This window comes from Protomyctophum bolini, assembly GCF_963924005.1.
Source record: "Protomyctophum bolini genome assembly, chromosome: 16".
Lineage (NCBI taxonomy): Eukaryota > Metazoa > Chordata > Actinopteri > Myctophiformes > Myctophidae > Protomyctophum > Protomyctophum bolini.
Genome location: NC_137877.1, coordinates 37,823,031 through 37,840,107, shown reverse-complemented (window position 1 = coordinate 37,840,107; position 17,077 = coordinate 37,823,031). Strand labels below are relative to the sequence as shown.

Below are 17,077 nucleotides of genomic sequence, written 5' to 3'. Positions count from 1 at the left end.
CGGGGACCACCAGTGGTCCTTGAGGGGGGTTCCAGGTGGTCTCCAGCTAAATGATGGGAGAGTTAGTTGGTAACCAAATAGTCTCGCGTGGCCAGACTGTTGCCTCTCGCAATATCCAAATGCTTCCATCATACAGTCTGGAGCAACGGAAGAGCTAAGTCATGAGTAAACTAAATAAAGCGGAAGTGGAGCCTCCTCGCCACTTCCGTTTCGTCTTTACAGTCGCGCAAATGTTTCCTAATATAAATAGAAATCATCTAAGCGTATATAGCTTGTTGCTTAGCAGAAAAGGGGAGAAAAAAAAGCTCTACAAATATTTTTAAAATATATTATGTTCGTGAACGGAAATGGCAGCTTTCTTACACGGATTTCCGGAGCTGTAGTTCCAGACTTATAGCATTCGGAGATTGTGGAATAGTTGTCTGGCTACACGAGACTAGTAACCAAATGGACCATTATATATCTTTAACTCTTTTTTTTTTATATATATTTTTTTTATCCCACGATTTTGTAACCCATTTTTCACCCCTGTGTCAATCATCTACTGTGATCCTGGGCCCTACACACCCTCCGCCAATCTGGGGAGAGCAACAGACTTAACTCATGCTTCCTTCATGCTCGAGTGTCCAAGTTGCTCCTTTACACCTGACAGGGGGGAGTTTCCCTGGTTGGACGTAGCGCGTGGAAGGAACACGTTATTCCAACCAGTTCCTTTCCCCTCCATCAGGCGCCCCGGCTGGCCAGGGGGAGGCAGTTTAGAGACCAGGATTACTGCATGTTTTTGTGTTTTTGTGACCCTAGGGGACACGGGGAGAACATGCAAACTCCACACAGAAAGGTCCTTTCGCCAACCCCGCCTTCGGGTATGGGCACTGATGACGCGGAGGAGGAAACACGCCGCCAGCACCCACAGTGCCCCGAGCGGGAATCGAACCCAGGACCTTCTAGCTGTGAGGCGACAGCACTACCAACTGTGCCACCGTGCCCCCTATATCTTTAACTCTTGAGAGCGTAAAATGAAACCAAATGGATCCGTACCGGGTCCATTTGGTTTCATTTTACGCTCTCAAAGAGTTAAAACATCTGCATTACTTGAATGTACAATAAGTCTACAGCCCCATTAGAGAATGTAGAAGAATTGTCATTTTGATCGCTCAGACTGATGCCAAATAAATAATGAGACTCGATACGAAAAGGGTTGAAAATAAACCGCTGGATGAGGCGACAGCTAAGCTCCAGTCGTGCCAGATCTGTGACTAGAAATGTATTCATTTTACGCTCTCAGTTAAGTTATTGCTACACATCTCTGCATTGCTTCATTTACGAGAAAATCTACATAATTAGGCTAGACGAATATGGAACAGTTGTTATTTTGATCAAACGTTTGCCCGTTATCTCTCCTTAATGGTATACCACATCAATACAGCATGGCATTTTTTGGACAAAATCTTATCCCGTGGCTCAGACGGTGAATACATAGTGGGGCCTTGACATGAAAAAAAGGGGTTGAAAACCCATTGTGCTATAAAACCTTTGGGAAAGAATACGCGGTTTGTGTCTGAAGAAGTCTCTCCAGACACCATGTACTGTATTAGCGAGCAGTTTCTCTCCAGACACCATGTATTAGCGCGCAGTTTCATCTCTGCAAATCCCCTCGCGCAGAGACGGTGCAGATCAGACATGGGTGACATATATAGAGACAGGAGCAGTTTGTTCACACTTAGCATAGCACTACTTCTGAAGCCACGCTTTGATAAAGGAGAATTCCATGCTAGAAGGCTTTCTTACCATTATTCGTAGTCGTTACGTCCCCACCAAAGAGGTCCAGGTGTTATTTTGGGCAAAAGTGCATTATTGACTATTTCCCCTACTATTATATAAGCCCTCAATGGGGGTTGGGTTGAAATAAGTAGTAAAGTGTGCCGCTTGGGATATTATTTACATTATGAAGAGGATATAATACAAAGAAATTGATTTTTGAGCGATGGAAATAAGCAAATTAGCACAACACCCCAATGCCCCATTCAATTCAAGTAAATTCATTGAGGGCTCATAGTAGGGGAAATGCTTTTGCACAACATAACACCTGGACCTCTTTGGTGGGGACATAACAAATAAAGGTAAGAAAGCCTTCTAGTATGGAATTCTCCTTTAAGCAGAGTAAGGGAGGGGGGGCTACAAAAGGGACCGTGTGGAGTCTATCACCGTCTGCGAAGCCATTATGGAGAAAACAGAGTGCAGAGCGCTCCGTGCAGAGTCCCTTTGAGGCCGGGACAGAGGTGCACACGTGTGTTTTATAGTTTCGTGCGTGCGTGACTAGCCTACAGTATAGTATGTGTAATATACAGACACTTCTGTGTTTGCGTATTTCGTGTGAGACCCCCGGAGGGATGTGTTGTTGAGTAATGGGAGGCAGAACTGCATTGTCGGGCTTTCGACCAACACGTACGTCTATTCTCAGCGAACTGAGTCATGCTCTGCCTCTCCCTATGGCTTAGGTGGAGTTTATATTATTGTGATGACGTGTGTTGTTGGCACTTGGCAGTCATCCCCACGTTACGTATATATATATATTACGTATTATGGTCGATCAAAGTCATCCAACCCCAGGATGAGGAAACTGTGTGCAATAACGTGAATTTTCACACGCCCTTATAAGAGTTTGTTCGGATCAGCTAAGGTGATCTTCAGACTCCATCATTGCCCCAGCGACCTTACAGGCGTATGCAAAGGCTTATGTAACTTAGATAGCATTTTTATGTAGACTTAGATAGCATTTATGTACTAGACATAGCACTATAAAGTACACATGCATAGTTTCATTATATAGATATGGCGCTGTTACATTCTTAGCCTACGTATGTTTCATGATAACTTTTTTTTATATGTGATGTATTGCCATGCTGTTTGTTCTTGCTTAATTTAAATCGCTCTGGATTAAGAGCGTCTGCTAAAAAATTCCCAAATTGTAATTGTAAATGATGATGAATTGAATGGAAGTTCAATGTGCCACCATGGAGAGCTTATTGTCCTAGGTCTGAATTTCTTAATCCTAATGTTGATTTCTTCCGCTGACGTGTTTGACGTGATAAGGGGCTTGTTATTGATTCAGAACGGTCTCGCTGATATCTACCGTGTAGTAGCGCTACCGCTATCGCTAGCACTCGCTTCTGTTGTGGTCCGTCAATTAAATGTTTCCCCCGCCGTGAGAGGGAGGGTGACTGATTTAAGCAGTCACACCTGGCCTGAGTCAAACTAGAACTGGACTCAGAGCTGGGTGTGGCTGCGCACCTGTTGTGCATGGACTTGATCAAGGCACAACAGGTTAAATCAGTCATCTCTCCACAAACATTCAGGAGAGAGAGCCTCTGTCCGGACAGTGGAGAGCCATCTGCTCTCCTGTGTAAACTGACGTTGTGAATTTGTGAGGCTTTTTAAATTGTTATGCCCTGGCTTAAGAGGAATAAAACAGCCTACTTGAGAACACCCGCCTGTGTCGTGTCCTTCCCATGGCCCTGGGTAGTGACTACACTGTCACAGCCCCATTTTCCTTGGAATTGAACAGAACGTCGATGTTAGGGGCTCATTGCTAAAAAATCATCGCTACCTCACAGTTACAATATTAACGCTTCTGATTACTTTTAAAGTTATATGATGCTATAGGCGATTTTGGTGTCTTACCGTCTTCAAAGTAAAATATCCCTTTTCTACAGCCAGCGGTGAGGGACATTTAGACTGAATCGTGGGAGGCAAACACAAATGTTCTCAAATGATATTATTTAGTGTTTAAGGTATACAACACTTGCCCTCGTACCACCGCAGAGATGAATCCCAGGTAGTGCGGCCTTCAGCTGGGCCGGGGAAGCCGAACACAAACGCTGTACTAGCGCCAGGGGACATTTTGAAACGCCACGCACACTGGGGGTAACAGGCTTTAGTTCCGACATACTATTGGTCCGACATTCCGTCATTAGACGACAACCTACCTAAAAAACCCTAACCTAACTATAACCACAAGCACTGGAGCAGCACATGTCCGACCGCTGTTTCCGTATGTCTGTACACACCGCACAGAACCGCTGACAGCTCTGTGTGTCAGAGGAGGCATTTGGTAGTCTATAGTTACCCTCCCCAGACCAACAGTTGGGAAGGTTGGACAGTACACATGGGGAATTGAAGGCCTATTCATATAGTCTGGATTTTCGGTGGTGAGGTGACCACCGGAGCTGTAATAACGTGGAGCGATGGTGAGTAAAACAGAGAGAAGGGCTGGGGAGAGAGCGGTGGTTTGCTGTTCACCGCAGCTCAGTGACGTCATGTTGTAGTCGCGGTGGTCGGCCACCTCACCACCGATAAATCAGACTAAATGAATAACGCTCGACAAAGACAAAACGGCGTGGCTGTGTTGTGTAGTTCTTACATGGAGCGTAGAACATGACCAGAGCGTGCTTCTTCTTCTTCAGTGCTTCTCGGAAGTCCTCTAATCCAAGATGGCTGACGCTGGACGGCTTGTCCTCCCAGGACTGCTCTGGTGGAGGCGGAGCTTGTGGGCTAAATCGGACGAAGAGAGGCAAAATATACAGACAATATGTTACGACATACTGCATGGCTTTCAATTAGATTAGATGGCTAATCCCACAAGGGGACTATCGTTTTGTTCGGGTCAATGCATATTTGTATTTGTATTTTTGTATTTATTTATTCAGCACAGTATAAAAACAATACAGTGAACATATAAATATAAGAAGGGTTAGGCTGAGGCAAAAAAGCCCAAGGGGCTTATACGAGGCCTCTACCAATATAAATTATAATGAAACATTGTACATGAGATATAGAATGCATATACATTCACGATATTCAGTCAAGATAATACACAAATATACACCAAAATAAAAATAAAACACCCAGTCAAAGTACTTAAATTCCATAAAAGGTAAGCTAATTCTAAAACGGTCTTTTTGAGTTTTAAATCTCTGTTCTTATTTTTGTACTGATCTGCCACTGTTTTATGCTCTTTGCTATTGTTTTAACTGCCTGCCTGTTTTAACGTTGTTCTTGTTAATGTTTTTAGGTGCTAATAAAGTGTATTATTATTATTATTTAAAAGAAAGCAATATCCTCTCCACACTAGTGGAACGCCCCATAATGTTTGTTTTCACGGGAGTGCATGTACACATGTCCATGGAAGATGTTAGCACAGCTCATCCAGGCACCCGTCTTTGTGCGTGTGCGTGCGTGTTTATTGTTTATTAAAGGAGCCTAATGGCAGAGGGGGATGAAACTGGCACTGCCCTTTGCATTATTGAATTTAGAGGCCCCCCATGTTCTCCTACTCGAGGGCAGGACCTCGAAGCTGGTGGTGCGTTGAGTTGGGTTTACCCGCGTTCTCTTATGGATCGATTGAGACTTGGGATACAAATCAAACAAACCGCTTTTCACAATGCATGTCAATAAATTCCACGTACCACCGCCACACCACAAATCTGCATCCCATGGACAAGAAAAAGGGAAAAGATATAAAATATCTAATATACTGAGACAGACTGCTTGGTTTAATAACTGCTCCTCACTGACTTGACGATGTCAAATGTATTAACCCATTTTGGGGGCGGGAACCACTTTTGGTGTTGAAAAATAGCAGATCTTCAAGACCTACAAGCTCATTTTTGGAAAAATCGTGAAAATGTAGTGCAAAACTTTGAATATATATTCTTTCAGAGCGAACGTTTATAACTCAAATCTTTGCTTCCGAGGGGTCCCTGGAACAACATATTTTCAGATGGGAGGTCGGCAGCCAAGTACAGATAATCTTGTATGCAAGTAAATGAGACATAGAAAAATAGGGTTTTTCAGAAAACGGTCACGATTTTAGAAGACTTTTTTTCTTTTTAAATCCAGGCCAAAATGGATTAACAACGGGCCTACGTACGCTAACCTCCTCTTGCCTTTATCCGAGCCCCGGTCCTCTAATAGCCACAGCTGCCGTACTGGTGCAATCACAGGTCTATTACACTTCCACCAGTGACCTCTCCACGGGTCAATGCCTCGCACGGACAAGGTCGTTAAAGATCGCCATCGGTTGCCGATTGATTCTGCACACCACAGCAGCAGTGTGACACGACAAGAGTAGTGGAGTGGAAGAGAGGAGGAGGAGGATATAATACACTGGTTGAGAAATACAAGTATGTCTTTTAAGCCTCAGGACAAAAAGGAAAGTGCCAGTGAGAGTTTATATCAGTTCCGTTTGTTAAACCCAGTTAGGACTGCAGGCCAGATTCTACAAAATGTCTTCTAAATCATTTTTCAGAAAAAAAAAACCCTATGTTTCTACTGTACGTCAGTGGTTCTCAAACTATTTCATGTCAAGGACCCCAGTAATTGGCCGCCGATCCCCAGGGACCACCCCCAGAAGCAAAGATTTGAGTTCAAAACGTTCGCTCTGAAAGAATATATATATTCAAAGATTTGCACCACATTTTCACGATTTAAAAATAAAATAGCAGATCTACAAGCTCGTTGCAAAGGACGTGTATAGGCGTCTTTAGGTCCTTTTCAATGATATAAAACGGGATCTCGCTGCAATCCATTTTTTGACAGCTCCCGTTGCTATAGGCAACGCCTTGCTCAGTGCTCCTGGACATGTTATGCGCATCCACACATCATTCAACACTTCCTTGTTTGTGGGCCAACAAAACTATGTCTATTATCTCTGAATCTATATCGCCATGAGCTTGTAGATCCGCTATTATTCAATGGCTAAAGTATAACATAATGCTTAAACACACTGATCCAGTGCGACCGGGTATGTTATTGGCCAAGGGGTGAAGATGGCTACCCGGCTGTGTGTGTGTGTGTGTGCGCGTGTCCTGGGATATACATCGTGACTCACTTATGCAGGAACTCGATGATCTTGTCCTTGTTGCGGAGATGGGGCAGCGTGAACTTCTCCTCGCCCTTCTCGAAGTATTTGACGGTGGGGAAGCCGGAGATCTTGAAGCGGTCGCCGACCGCCTTGTGTATGGTCGTGTCCACGGCTGCCAACGCACCTGGACTCTGTGGAGATATTCATCCAGTACAATAACCAGTTATATAACCTCATTAAAACCGTCATTAAATTCAGGCCGTGTGGAAGTAAAGAATTGCATGTAATTTCCCCATGAGCCCCTTGCAAAACGTAGCGAATGAGACCCCCCCCCCCATTAGCCATTGCGCAAATTAGACCGCCAATGAAACCGCTTCAAAATGACCCCTTACATTATGCCAATCAACCCATTAAGACCTGTGGCTTGATTCTACAAATGTCTCCAAATCTTTGCTTCTGGGTATGTTGTCCCTGGAACAACATATTTTGTATATTTTGGGGGGGGTCGGCGGCCAAATACATTACATTTTTGGGGGTCCTTGCACCACCGACATAGAAACAGCGTTTCTTCTGAAAAACCGTCATGACTCAGAAGACATTTTGTAGAATCGAACGTTATAGGTCTAAAAATGGGATAAAGGACTTGAGGAGGGCTCCCGAGGAGGTCTGGAGGTGAAAGAGACAGTGCATCCGTATAGTTGGATAATGACCAGCCTCTCTTCACTATTGACCTCAAGACGCTGGGCAGGCGGCCACGAGGAGCAGGTCCAGAACCTCAGGCCACGTGGGGACACTCGCGGGGATGAGATAATTGCCTCTACTACGATCACGAGGCCGAGTTTTATAGGGCCCCTGGCTGGGGGGGGGGGGGGGCCGTGGGGCTGACGATGACGACCACACCCCCACAAATCAGGGACACACACACACACAGCTGAACATAATAAAGCTGAATGATGCTCCGACTGCTGTGTTGTTTTTGGCAGCACATTTAGGTCTTAGTTTTAGTCTCTTGAATAGTTTTCATTTAGTTTTAGTCACCTGGAATGTTTTAGTGTTATAGTCTAGTTTCAGTCGACTACATATGAGAATTTGGTCGACTAAATTTACAGTCGATTTATTCCAAACAAAATCTGTTTTGGCGGGCCTTGATGCCGTCGTAATGACCGTTTCTTTCACTTGCTGAAAATAGCAGATCTACAAGCTCACAACGCGTCACAGCGCAACACGTTGTGGGCTTGTACTGTAGATTGTACCGTCTATTTTCAGCATGCAACTAATGACTAAAATGACTTATGCTGGATCTCTCGTCCACTATAGTCCCTTCCTAACAATTTAGTCTAGTTTTTATTTGTTGACGAAATTGTCAATATATATAGTCTTAGTTTTAGTCATCATAGCTTAGTTTTCATTTAGTTTCCGTCAGTGGGGGAAAAAGGCAGTTGACGAACATTTTCAACGAAAACGACACTGCCTGACTGACGGCTGCAGCAGCCAAGAGCTATAAAAAGATATTTCACTTTCAAAAATAGCTTTTGGTCATTTGATCGACGTCTACTCAGACTTATGTGTGAACACCAAAGACAGTTTTTAAGCTGCTCGATTAAAGCCGCTATAAGCAATATGTCAAACTTTTAATGACCTTTTCTTTTTTCTTTTTGGTATACAGACAGCCAGCAATGGGTAGAACACTCACCCCCAAAAATGTAGTCTCTGTGACACATCTAGGGGCCTCAATCTGCATTCAAATATGTTTCTAGAAGCTGTGTCATTGGTAAAAAAAACAAAAAAACAAAAAAAAACCTGTCGCAATGACTAACCAATCAGGCAGTAGACAGGCAATTCGACCAATGACAAAGCTTCTAGGAACATCTTTGAATGCAGATTGCGGCCCCTAGATGTGTCATAGAGACTATTTCTTTTGGGAGCGTTCTACCCATTGCTCGTTGTCTGAATAAAGAAGAAAAAAAAGGTCATTAACATTTTGGCATATTATTGCTTATGGCAGATTTAAGTATTTAGATATTTTGATACAGAGTTTTTACTGTTTTTATTTTGTATCCAAAATGAAGTAACTGTGCTGTTACCAGACTCTTCACATACTAGAGCATGTCTGAAATAAATGGCAGAGCTGAAATCGACATGTAAACATGTACTAAATGCTTAAACATGTAGCTGGTGAAATGTTAGAGACCACAGAAGTGGGTCAAACTGAACAACCAATATGTAAATTTGAAGTTATGATTTTCTGCTTTCATATGACACCACAGAAGTCCAATGACTTACTGTGTGTCAAGTTTGGTCACATTTGATATTAATTTTCCCATAACTTCAAACTGCATTTTAACCGTGATAGATTCATCGAAAACACCCATCTTTTTTTCTGGTGACTGATACTGCCCTTATTAAAAATAAATGAAAACACGGCCCCTCACGTATTAGGAGGGCAGTATCAAGTCACCAGAAAAAAGAGATTGGGTCCTTTCGATGAATCTATCATGGTTAAAATGGAGGTTGACGTTATAATGGGTTTATATGGGGAGGGCAAGCTAAACTGAATATCAAATATCTAAACACAGAATCGAGCAACTTAAAAAGAAACTTTTTTACGATGCGTTGTTGGAACTTGCACAGACCACTGTGGATTACAGTAATACTAATGATCAATGCAATGCATGCATATGAATGCTTTTGGCAGCACATTTAGATTTAAGCAATAAGCCACGAGAGGTCTCAGGTTACCGGGTATTTTACACTGGCTGGGGGCGTAGGCAGTCCCGAGGCGCAGCCGAGGGGCTTCTACCCCGCAGTGGTAGAAGTGGTTTGATACAAAGTGAGTGAATTTACACCGGTCACGTGACGGTAACCAGCCAATCAGAATGAAGTATTGGGACTACCCGTTTTAGAATTCAGCTTTAGTCATTGTCTTTTGAATAGATTCCATTTAGTTTTCGTCACATTTTAGTCACCTGGAATGTTTCAGTGTCAGTCTAGTTTCAGTGTCAGTAGTTTTTTTTGTCTGCTAAATCTTACAGTTGATTTAGTCGACTGAAATGCATTTTGCTGTGATAATGGCATCGCGCTGCGACGCATTGTGAGCATATTTTCAGCATGCCACCAAGTGTACAGCAACTTAAAGTGGATCTCTTGTCCACTATAGTCCCTTCCTAACATGTTAGTCTAGTTTGCATTTGTTGACGAAATTGTCGATATATTTAGTCTTAGTCTTATATGCTTAGTCATCATAGCTTAGTTTTCATTTAGTTTGTCAGTGAAAAAAAATGTAGTCGACAAATATGTTGTCGTCATAGTATTAGTCGACGAAATCAACACCGACGTTGTGCACGCACCACCGCACAGTACAGTAAGTCGGGTAAGAGGACTTACGTTTGAGTCCTTGTTGAGCGTCTCGGCGGCTTCGTCGTACTCCGGCTTCATCTTCTTACAGTGTCCACACCCTGCAGGATTACATATGAAGTTAAATAAACATAGCGTTATGGAGTCACTAATACCAACATGACACAAACTTAATGAATGCACAGCTTCAGGGCTTTTTTCCCCTCCCTTTCCATTCACGTAAAAACTGGCAAAAAAAAAAAGGAAATGACCTATACACAAAACCAACACGGAGTGCCTTTAAATTGAACAATTTGATCCCTCTCTGGAACATTACGTGTTCGCTCTGCGTCGTCTCGAACTAATCAGGGCTTTCAAAAATAAACTGCCGTAATTCACTAGGTTTCCCTACCACCTGTTACCATAGCTCGACATGTTTTTCATTCTTATTATTTGTTTAAGACCGGGGTGGTGGTGGGGACAGGGGGGACAGGGGGGGGATGTGACAACTTCTGCACCTTAAACCCATTTAGGAGAGGAACCCCTTTCGGTGTTTTCAGCATTATGTTATACTTTAGCAGATGTACAGTACAAGCTCATAGCGCCGTGCTAGAGCTTGTAGATCTGCTTTTTTTTTTTTTTATGTGAAAATGTGGCGCAAATCTTTGATACATTATTTCAGAACGAACATTTTTAAACTCAAATATTTGCTTCTGGGGGGGGGGTGGGGGGGGTGGGGGTCCCTGGAACAACATATGTTCAGATGGGGGGGCGGGGGTGTCAATTACAGGTAATGTTTTGGAGTCGTTGACATTAAATAGTTTGAGAACCACCGATATAGAAACAGGTTTTTTCAGAAAAATCGTCATGATTTATAGAGGACATTTTAAATGTGTTAACGGGGCCATTGACCAGGCTCTCCGTGGTAGACTCATTACGGTCAGGTTCTCACCTCGTAATGGCGTGGTGGTGGGGTTTAACAGCCATCATAACCAAGACATTGTAAATCAAAAAGGGGTGGGAGGGAAAAATCTTGGGTGTGTGTGTGTAGAACACCAACCCAGGGTTTTTTTTTTAGTCATGTCTGATCGCCCACTATACACACTTCACTCATCGACACTGGGCAGATGTTCGTGTGTGTGTGTGTGTGTGTGTGCGCGTGCGTGTGGCTGGGCAGTACAGGGTTCCAAATGAGTGGGAGTGTGAGAGGGGGAAAAAAAGAAAAGAGGAAGAAAGGGACGGACTGACGGACGGAGAGGGGGAGGTAAAGGGAGAGCGAGAGAGGGAGAATGACACAGAGGTCCTCGCAGAGAGAGAGAGAGAGAGAGAGAGAGAGAGAGAGAGAGAGAGAGCTCAGCCCCGTCCCGAGGCTAATAGAAATTCAGCAGACGGAATTCAATTACAGAGGTAGCAGTGCCAGGTCCCAGCATCCGCCGCCACGCACCTCTCCGTCGAGGGCTAGGACAGGGTTATTAGCATTATAGATGTTTTGCATAGTTCCTGCTTTATCCGAGAGAACACAGACGCCATGTATTTTGTGTGCGTGCGTGCGTGTGTGCGTGCGTGTGTGTGTGTGTGCGTGTGCACTACGGCGGCTGTAACGCAAGCTCCCGGCATCATAAATAAACACCGTGCTCGAAGCGTTGGATAAATATTGCATGAGTACGAGGCAACGAGTGACTGCTAGACTATTTTTTTCTTAGATCCAAAGTGACTCTCTTAGCACTCGATACAATATCTGTTGGTGGGATGATTCATCTATGACGTTGTCTTAAGCCATTTAGACCCGACACTAGATTCTACAAAATGGCTCCTAAAACAGTTTTCTAAAGAAGAACATGTTTATGTTTTTTATATATCAGTGGTTCTCAAACTATTTCATGTCAAGGACCCCCAGAATTATGTGTAACGGACCACAATCTCAAATTAAGCAAAGATTTGAGTTAAAAACGCTCTGAAAGAATATATATTTATATATACAGTTTCACGATTTTTCAAAAAAAGCAGACCTAAAAGCTCGAGCTTGTAGGTCTGCTTTTTTTCAAAAGCTAAAGTATAACATAATGCTTAGAACACCAAAAGGGGCTCCCGCCGAAAATGGGTTAATGAATATGCCCTTTTACCGGGGCACCACACACACACACACACACACACACACACACACACACAGTGTACATACATAAACACACACACGCGTGCACAAACTACGGGCCCCGCCGTTTACACATTGTTGAATGAAAACGGGACATGGGAAAAAACTGGCACGCTGCCATTGTCATAACAGTCCCCGAGTTTCCCCCCTCGCCTCAATAGGGCCCACATTGCGGCGTTGGTGCGATAGAAAGAGGCTATAAATCAAATGTGATGTGATGGCGCTTGGAAGGGGAATTGCCTCCGTTTTCAATTGAGTCACTATATGCGGCGGTGGTGCTCGTGCCGATTGTACTGGGCCTTAACCCATTCTGACCTGAGATCAGATTCATACGAGGTTTCCACTGGACACACACTGGTCTGATTAACCCATTCTGACCTGAGATCAGATTCTAAAAATGTCACAGTCGTTCTTCGATTTTTCAAAAATAGCAGACCTACAAGCTCGTAGCGCGCCACTCGGTGGCGCGCTATGAGCTTGTAGATCTGCTATTTTTCAATAGCTAAAGCATAACATGATGCCAACACCAAAATGGGTGCCCGGTCAGAATGGGTTAACAGAGAGTAGACCCGCGTTTGACCCCTTCAAAGCCAAGTGTATGAGGGTAACATCTCTACTGTGTGTGTGCGTGTGTGTGTGTGTGTGTGTGTGTGTGTGTGTGCGTCAGGGGGGGTGGGGGCATATGAGGGAGGTTACGGTAAGAAATGAATATTTCTGACTCAAGAGTCAGGGGGTTGGTCACAGTCGTGTATTGCAGGGGACACAGTCGGTCACACGCGCGCACCGCAGGAGCAGCAGCAGCCTGTGCGCAAAGTGCTGAACAACGAGAGGGACAAAAGCAAAGGAGAAACATGTGCTGTTCATTTTCTAAAGTGAAATAGTAGGAGGAGGCAACAGTCATGACGTTAAGTTAGTGCAGGGTGTGGGGGGGGGGGTTTCTGTGGGGCAGCGGTGGCTAAGCAGGGAGGAAGGCAAAGGCACGCTTCTTTTACCGTAGTCAGCAAAAGTCTTGACATAATTACCTATTTATGCACTGGCTCTCACACACACACACACACGCACGCACAGCTTTATCTGTGCTTTGGTTTCAAAGACAGTTAAGAGCACGGTCCCTCAGGGCCCCCCCATCTGCCAGGCGCACGCACGCACGCACGCACGCACAAAAAACGCATCTTAACATGCCGATCGTTTAAAGTACCTTTTACTTTAGACGAGAGGGACATAATGGGCCCAGTAGTTCTGGGAAGTGGAGCGCTGAATTGGGGGAGTGTGTGTGCCTCTACCATTAAGAGTTGAACGCAAATACCACCCACCACACCCTCCCCCCCCACCCCGCCGACCCCTCCCCTCCCCTGGTGGTGGTGGTGTGCAGCAGTTGGGTGGCGCTGAGAGGTGGACGGGATTCCAAGCTGATGCTAGTGGTGGTGGTGACTGTGAGACCATTAATCTCACTCTGACAGCTGGGCCATTAAGAAAACTGCACCGAGGCATTGCGAGACTGTGTGTGTGCGCGCGCGCGCGAGTGTGTGCGTGCGTGTGTCAGAAAGAAAGAGAGAGTGAAAGAGACAACTGCAAGGTGTAGTCCTTTTTTCATTTTATACGATTGCGTGGACTGTGAAAATGTGCACGTGTGACACTGCAATGTATGTACAGTACATGCGAGACAGACCTGGCAATGACAATGACCATGTCTGCGTCATGTGTGTCTGTGTGTGAATGCAGACGATGAACGAACGGCGCTATGACAGGAGAAATGTATAGAAACGATTGTTTGTACACTCTGCGTGTGCTTGCGTGTGCGTGTGTGTGTGCGTGCGTTCCTGACTGTGTGGTTGTGACCTGGAAAAGCGTGCCCCAGCCGACTGCCTTCAGCCGTGACTGTGTAATGGTTGACTGGCCATATAGCTAGCGTTGTTAAGACCAGAGAGCACCATGCATGCAGACAGACAGACAGACAGACAGAGGTACACAAAGCAGGAGGGGGAACCAGTCTTGCTTGCTTCCTGTGCCATCAAAAAGGCATGCACCACACACACACACACACACACTACTACAAAAGGATGTCTGAGAATAGAGAGGCACCTGGGTGAGAAAGATGTAAAGAAAAGGCAAGGAAGGTTGGTGAGAGAGAGAGAGAGAGAGAGAGAGAGAGAGAGAGAGAGAGAGAGAGAGAGAGAGAGCACACACAGGGAGACAAACAAAAGAGGAAGTCAGAATGGCAGACAAGAAAGGTAGGGGCAGCGAAAAAGGAATTACAGAAGTCGGGACGCAGAGAGAACCGAGAAAAGGAAAAAAAAGTAAAGGAAAGAAAAGAAAAACAGATTCAGATTGCATTGTATGGCTGCTGCATTCAGAATGCCTTTATAAATGGGAGAGAAACCATTTGCATGGTGATGTAGTACTAGTAGCTATGGCCTGCATTCATTATACCATGGCATACAGGGCATTTTGCTCCAGACAGCTCCCTAGCAACTAAAAGGCTGGACTTGAGTTAAAAAAAAAAAAAGTCTATTCCAATGAATTCCATTTTGGAATGTTTGCAATGTTTGGAACAATAGTATTGTGTTGCGTGAGCTCCAGCAATGACGAATAGGCTTATGTCATGTTCTGTTGTTGTTGATGTGAGCTCTGGTGTGTGATACAAACTAAGTGAATTAGGAATGTTCCTGCAAAGGGCTTTGACGGGGGTCAGTTTAGGGTTTGTTGTTGGGCTACATTCCTTATCTAGCTAGACCTTAAGTAAACAAGTTAAATTTATATTTAAAAAGTTTCCATGTACTACCCTACAGTGTATACTTTGTTGACCGGAGTCCCCCCAGAGGTCTATACTAGGACACTTTATTTATATATATATATATATATATATATACGCCAAAAGTTACCAACCTACAAACGTGTTGTGGGCAGCACAGACGTGTTGTGGGCTTGTATATTTACTTTTAAGGGTCAGACTTTTTTCTTTGCACTTGTAAATCTATCCTTTCTCCATGAGACTAATTCATTAGAGCGAGAGAGAGGAGTGCGTGTGTGTGCGTGCGTCAATTTAACAAAGGTGCAGACGATCAGAAATCAGCAGAGTGAGAGACGTCTGCACTACTAGCTTATGCTGAATTGAAGTGGACTCGGCCCCAGACTTTTTTTCTCTCCCTGGAAATAAAAACGTCTGGGTTTCCGAGGATATAATACTAATCTACGAGCGGTGTGTGTGAGCTTGTAGATCTGCTATTTTCGACGAAGAGAGCTGGTGTAGAGGGGGGGGGAAAGTACAGTGCCAACTCTGGTTCCGTTTTAAGTGGTTCAGAACGGCAGACGTGACAGGATGACAAGTGACACGGCTCGCTTTCTTCTCTCCACTCTTTGGACATGGACCCTGTTGGCCGCCAGCTGTCAGGTGGACTCTTGATAACGCATTTAGACCGGAGGACGCAGCCGTGTCACCTTATAGCTTTTTAACATTAGCTGTTGAAAAATAGCAGATCTACAAGCTTGTACGTAGGTCTGCTACTTGAAAAACCCATGAAAATGTGGCGCAAAAAATGTTTGAATATATTCTTTCAGAGCGTTTAGCTGAAATATTTGCCTCTGTGGAGGTCCCTGGAACAACATATTTCCAGATGGGGGTCGGCGGTCAAATACACATAATTCTGGGGGTCCTTGACATGAAATAGTTTGAGAACCACTGACATAGAAACATAGGGGTTTTTCAAGAAAACCGTCAGGATTTAGAAGGCCGTTGTAGAATGGTCCTCCGGTCAGAATGGGTTAAAGCGTGCGTGCGGCGCTCCAGTGCCATCATGTACATGGAGTCTGCTATACTCACAGGGGGCGTAGAACATGACCAGCGCCGCGGGGTGCTCCTCCAGGAAGCTGTCAAAGGTGTCATCGGTCAAGTGGAAGACCGGCGAGTCCGACTCCGACCACGGCACCTCGGGGGTCTTCTCCTGGGGCGGCTGAGGACTGGGCGAGAGAGGACAGAGAGAGAGGTGAGAGTGAGACAGAGAGAGAGAGAGGGTTGAGAGTGAGGGGTATATATATATACACGTGTGAAAGAAAGAAGTAGGGGCCATTTAAAAGGCAGACATGTTTCAGCTGGTGCGTAATCTGTATGGACCAAAAAATTAGATACAGATGTAGTCCACACACACTCCACCCTACCTCATACACACGCACACACACACACACACACACACACACACACATCTGGACTGGCCACGCCTGTATGACAGAGGACCCTCCTGTACAGCCAAGAAGACGTCTATACACTGGTAAACAAGAGTACGCGCACTCACACTCACACACACACACACACACACACACACACACACACACACACACACACACACACACACACACACACACACAGTGTGTGCGCGTGTGGAAATACATACAAAACTAAGCACACATGCAGGCTTTTCCCGGCATCTCTCTCTCTCTCTCTCACGCACACACGCAAACAAACACACGCACACACACAAATCCGCCTAAATCCGCTTAAACGAGGGTATACATCTTCATAAAATGTCACAAACTGTACAACTGGGGTGGGCTGATAGGACTGTCCTCTTGTTTTTGTTTTTAAGACAATCTGCTTAACCCAAAATGCCATCTGTCCCAGGCTGTTCATCATCCATCTACGTCCCAAACACATAGAAAACGTCCAGCGGTATCCAGGGTACTAAAAGATATATCAATTATTTCCTTTTGTTTCGTGGCAACCATTCCCTCCCTTC

General features: G+C 44.7%; 1 protein-coding gene across 1 annotated transcript in view; it reads right to left on the bottom strand.

Moving 5' to 3' along the window:
- The window catches only part of pdia5 (protein disulfide isomerase family A, member 5), an 82,069-nt gene that overhangs the window by 17,202 nt on the left and 47,790 nt on the right, over nucleotides 1-17,077 (bottom strand). The window contains exons 11-14 of the mRNA XM_080786487.1: nucleotides 16,168-16,304; nucleotides 10,247-10,317; nucleotides 6,890-7,053; nucleotides 4,421-4,551 (exon numbers count right to left, since the gene is read on the bottom strand). Coding sequence (XP_080642613.1) covers nucleotides 4,421-4,551; nucleotides 6,890-7,053; nucleotides 10,247-10,317; nucleotides 16,168-16,304 — 503 coding nt within the window. The remainder of the gene's footprint in view (nucleotides 1-4,420; nucleotides 4,552-6,889; nucleotides 7,054-10,246; nucleotides 10,318-16,167; nucleotides 16,305-17,077) is intronic.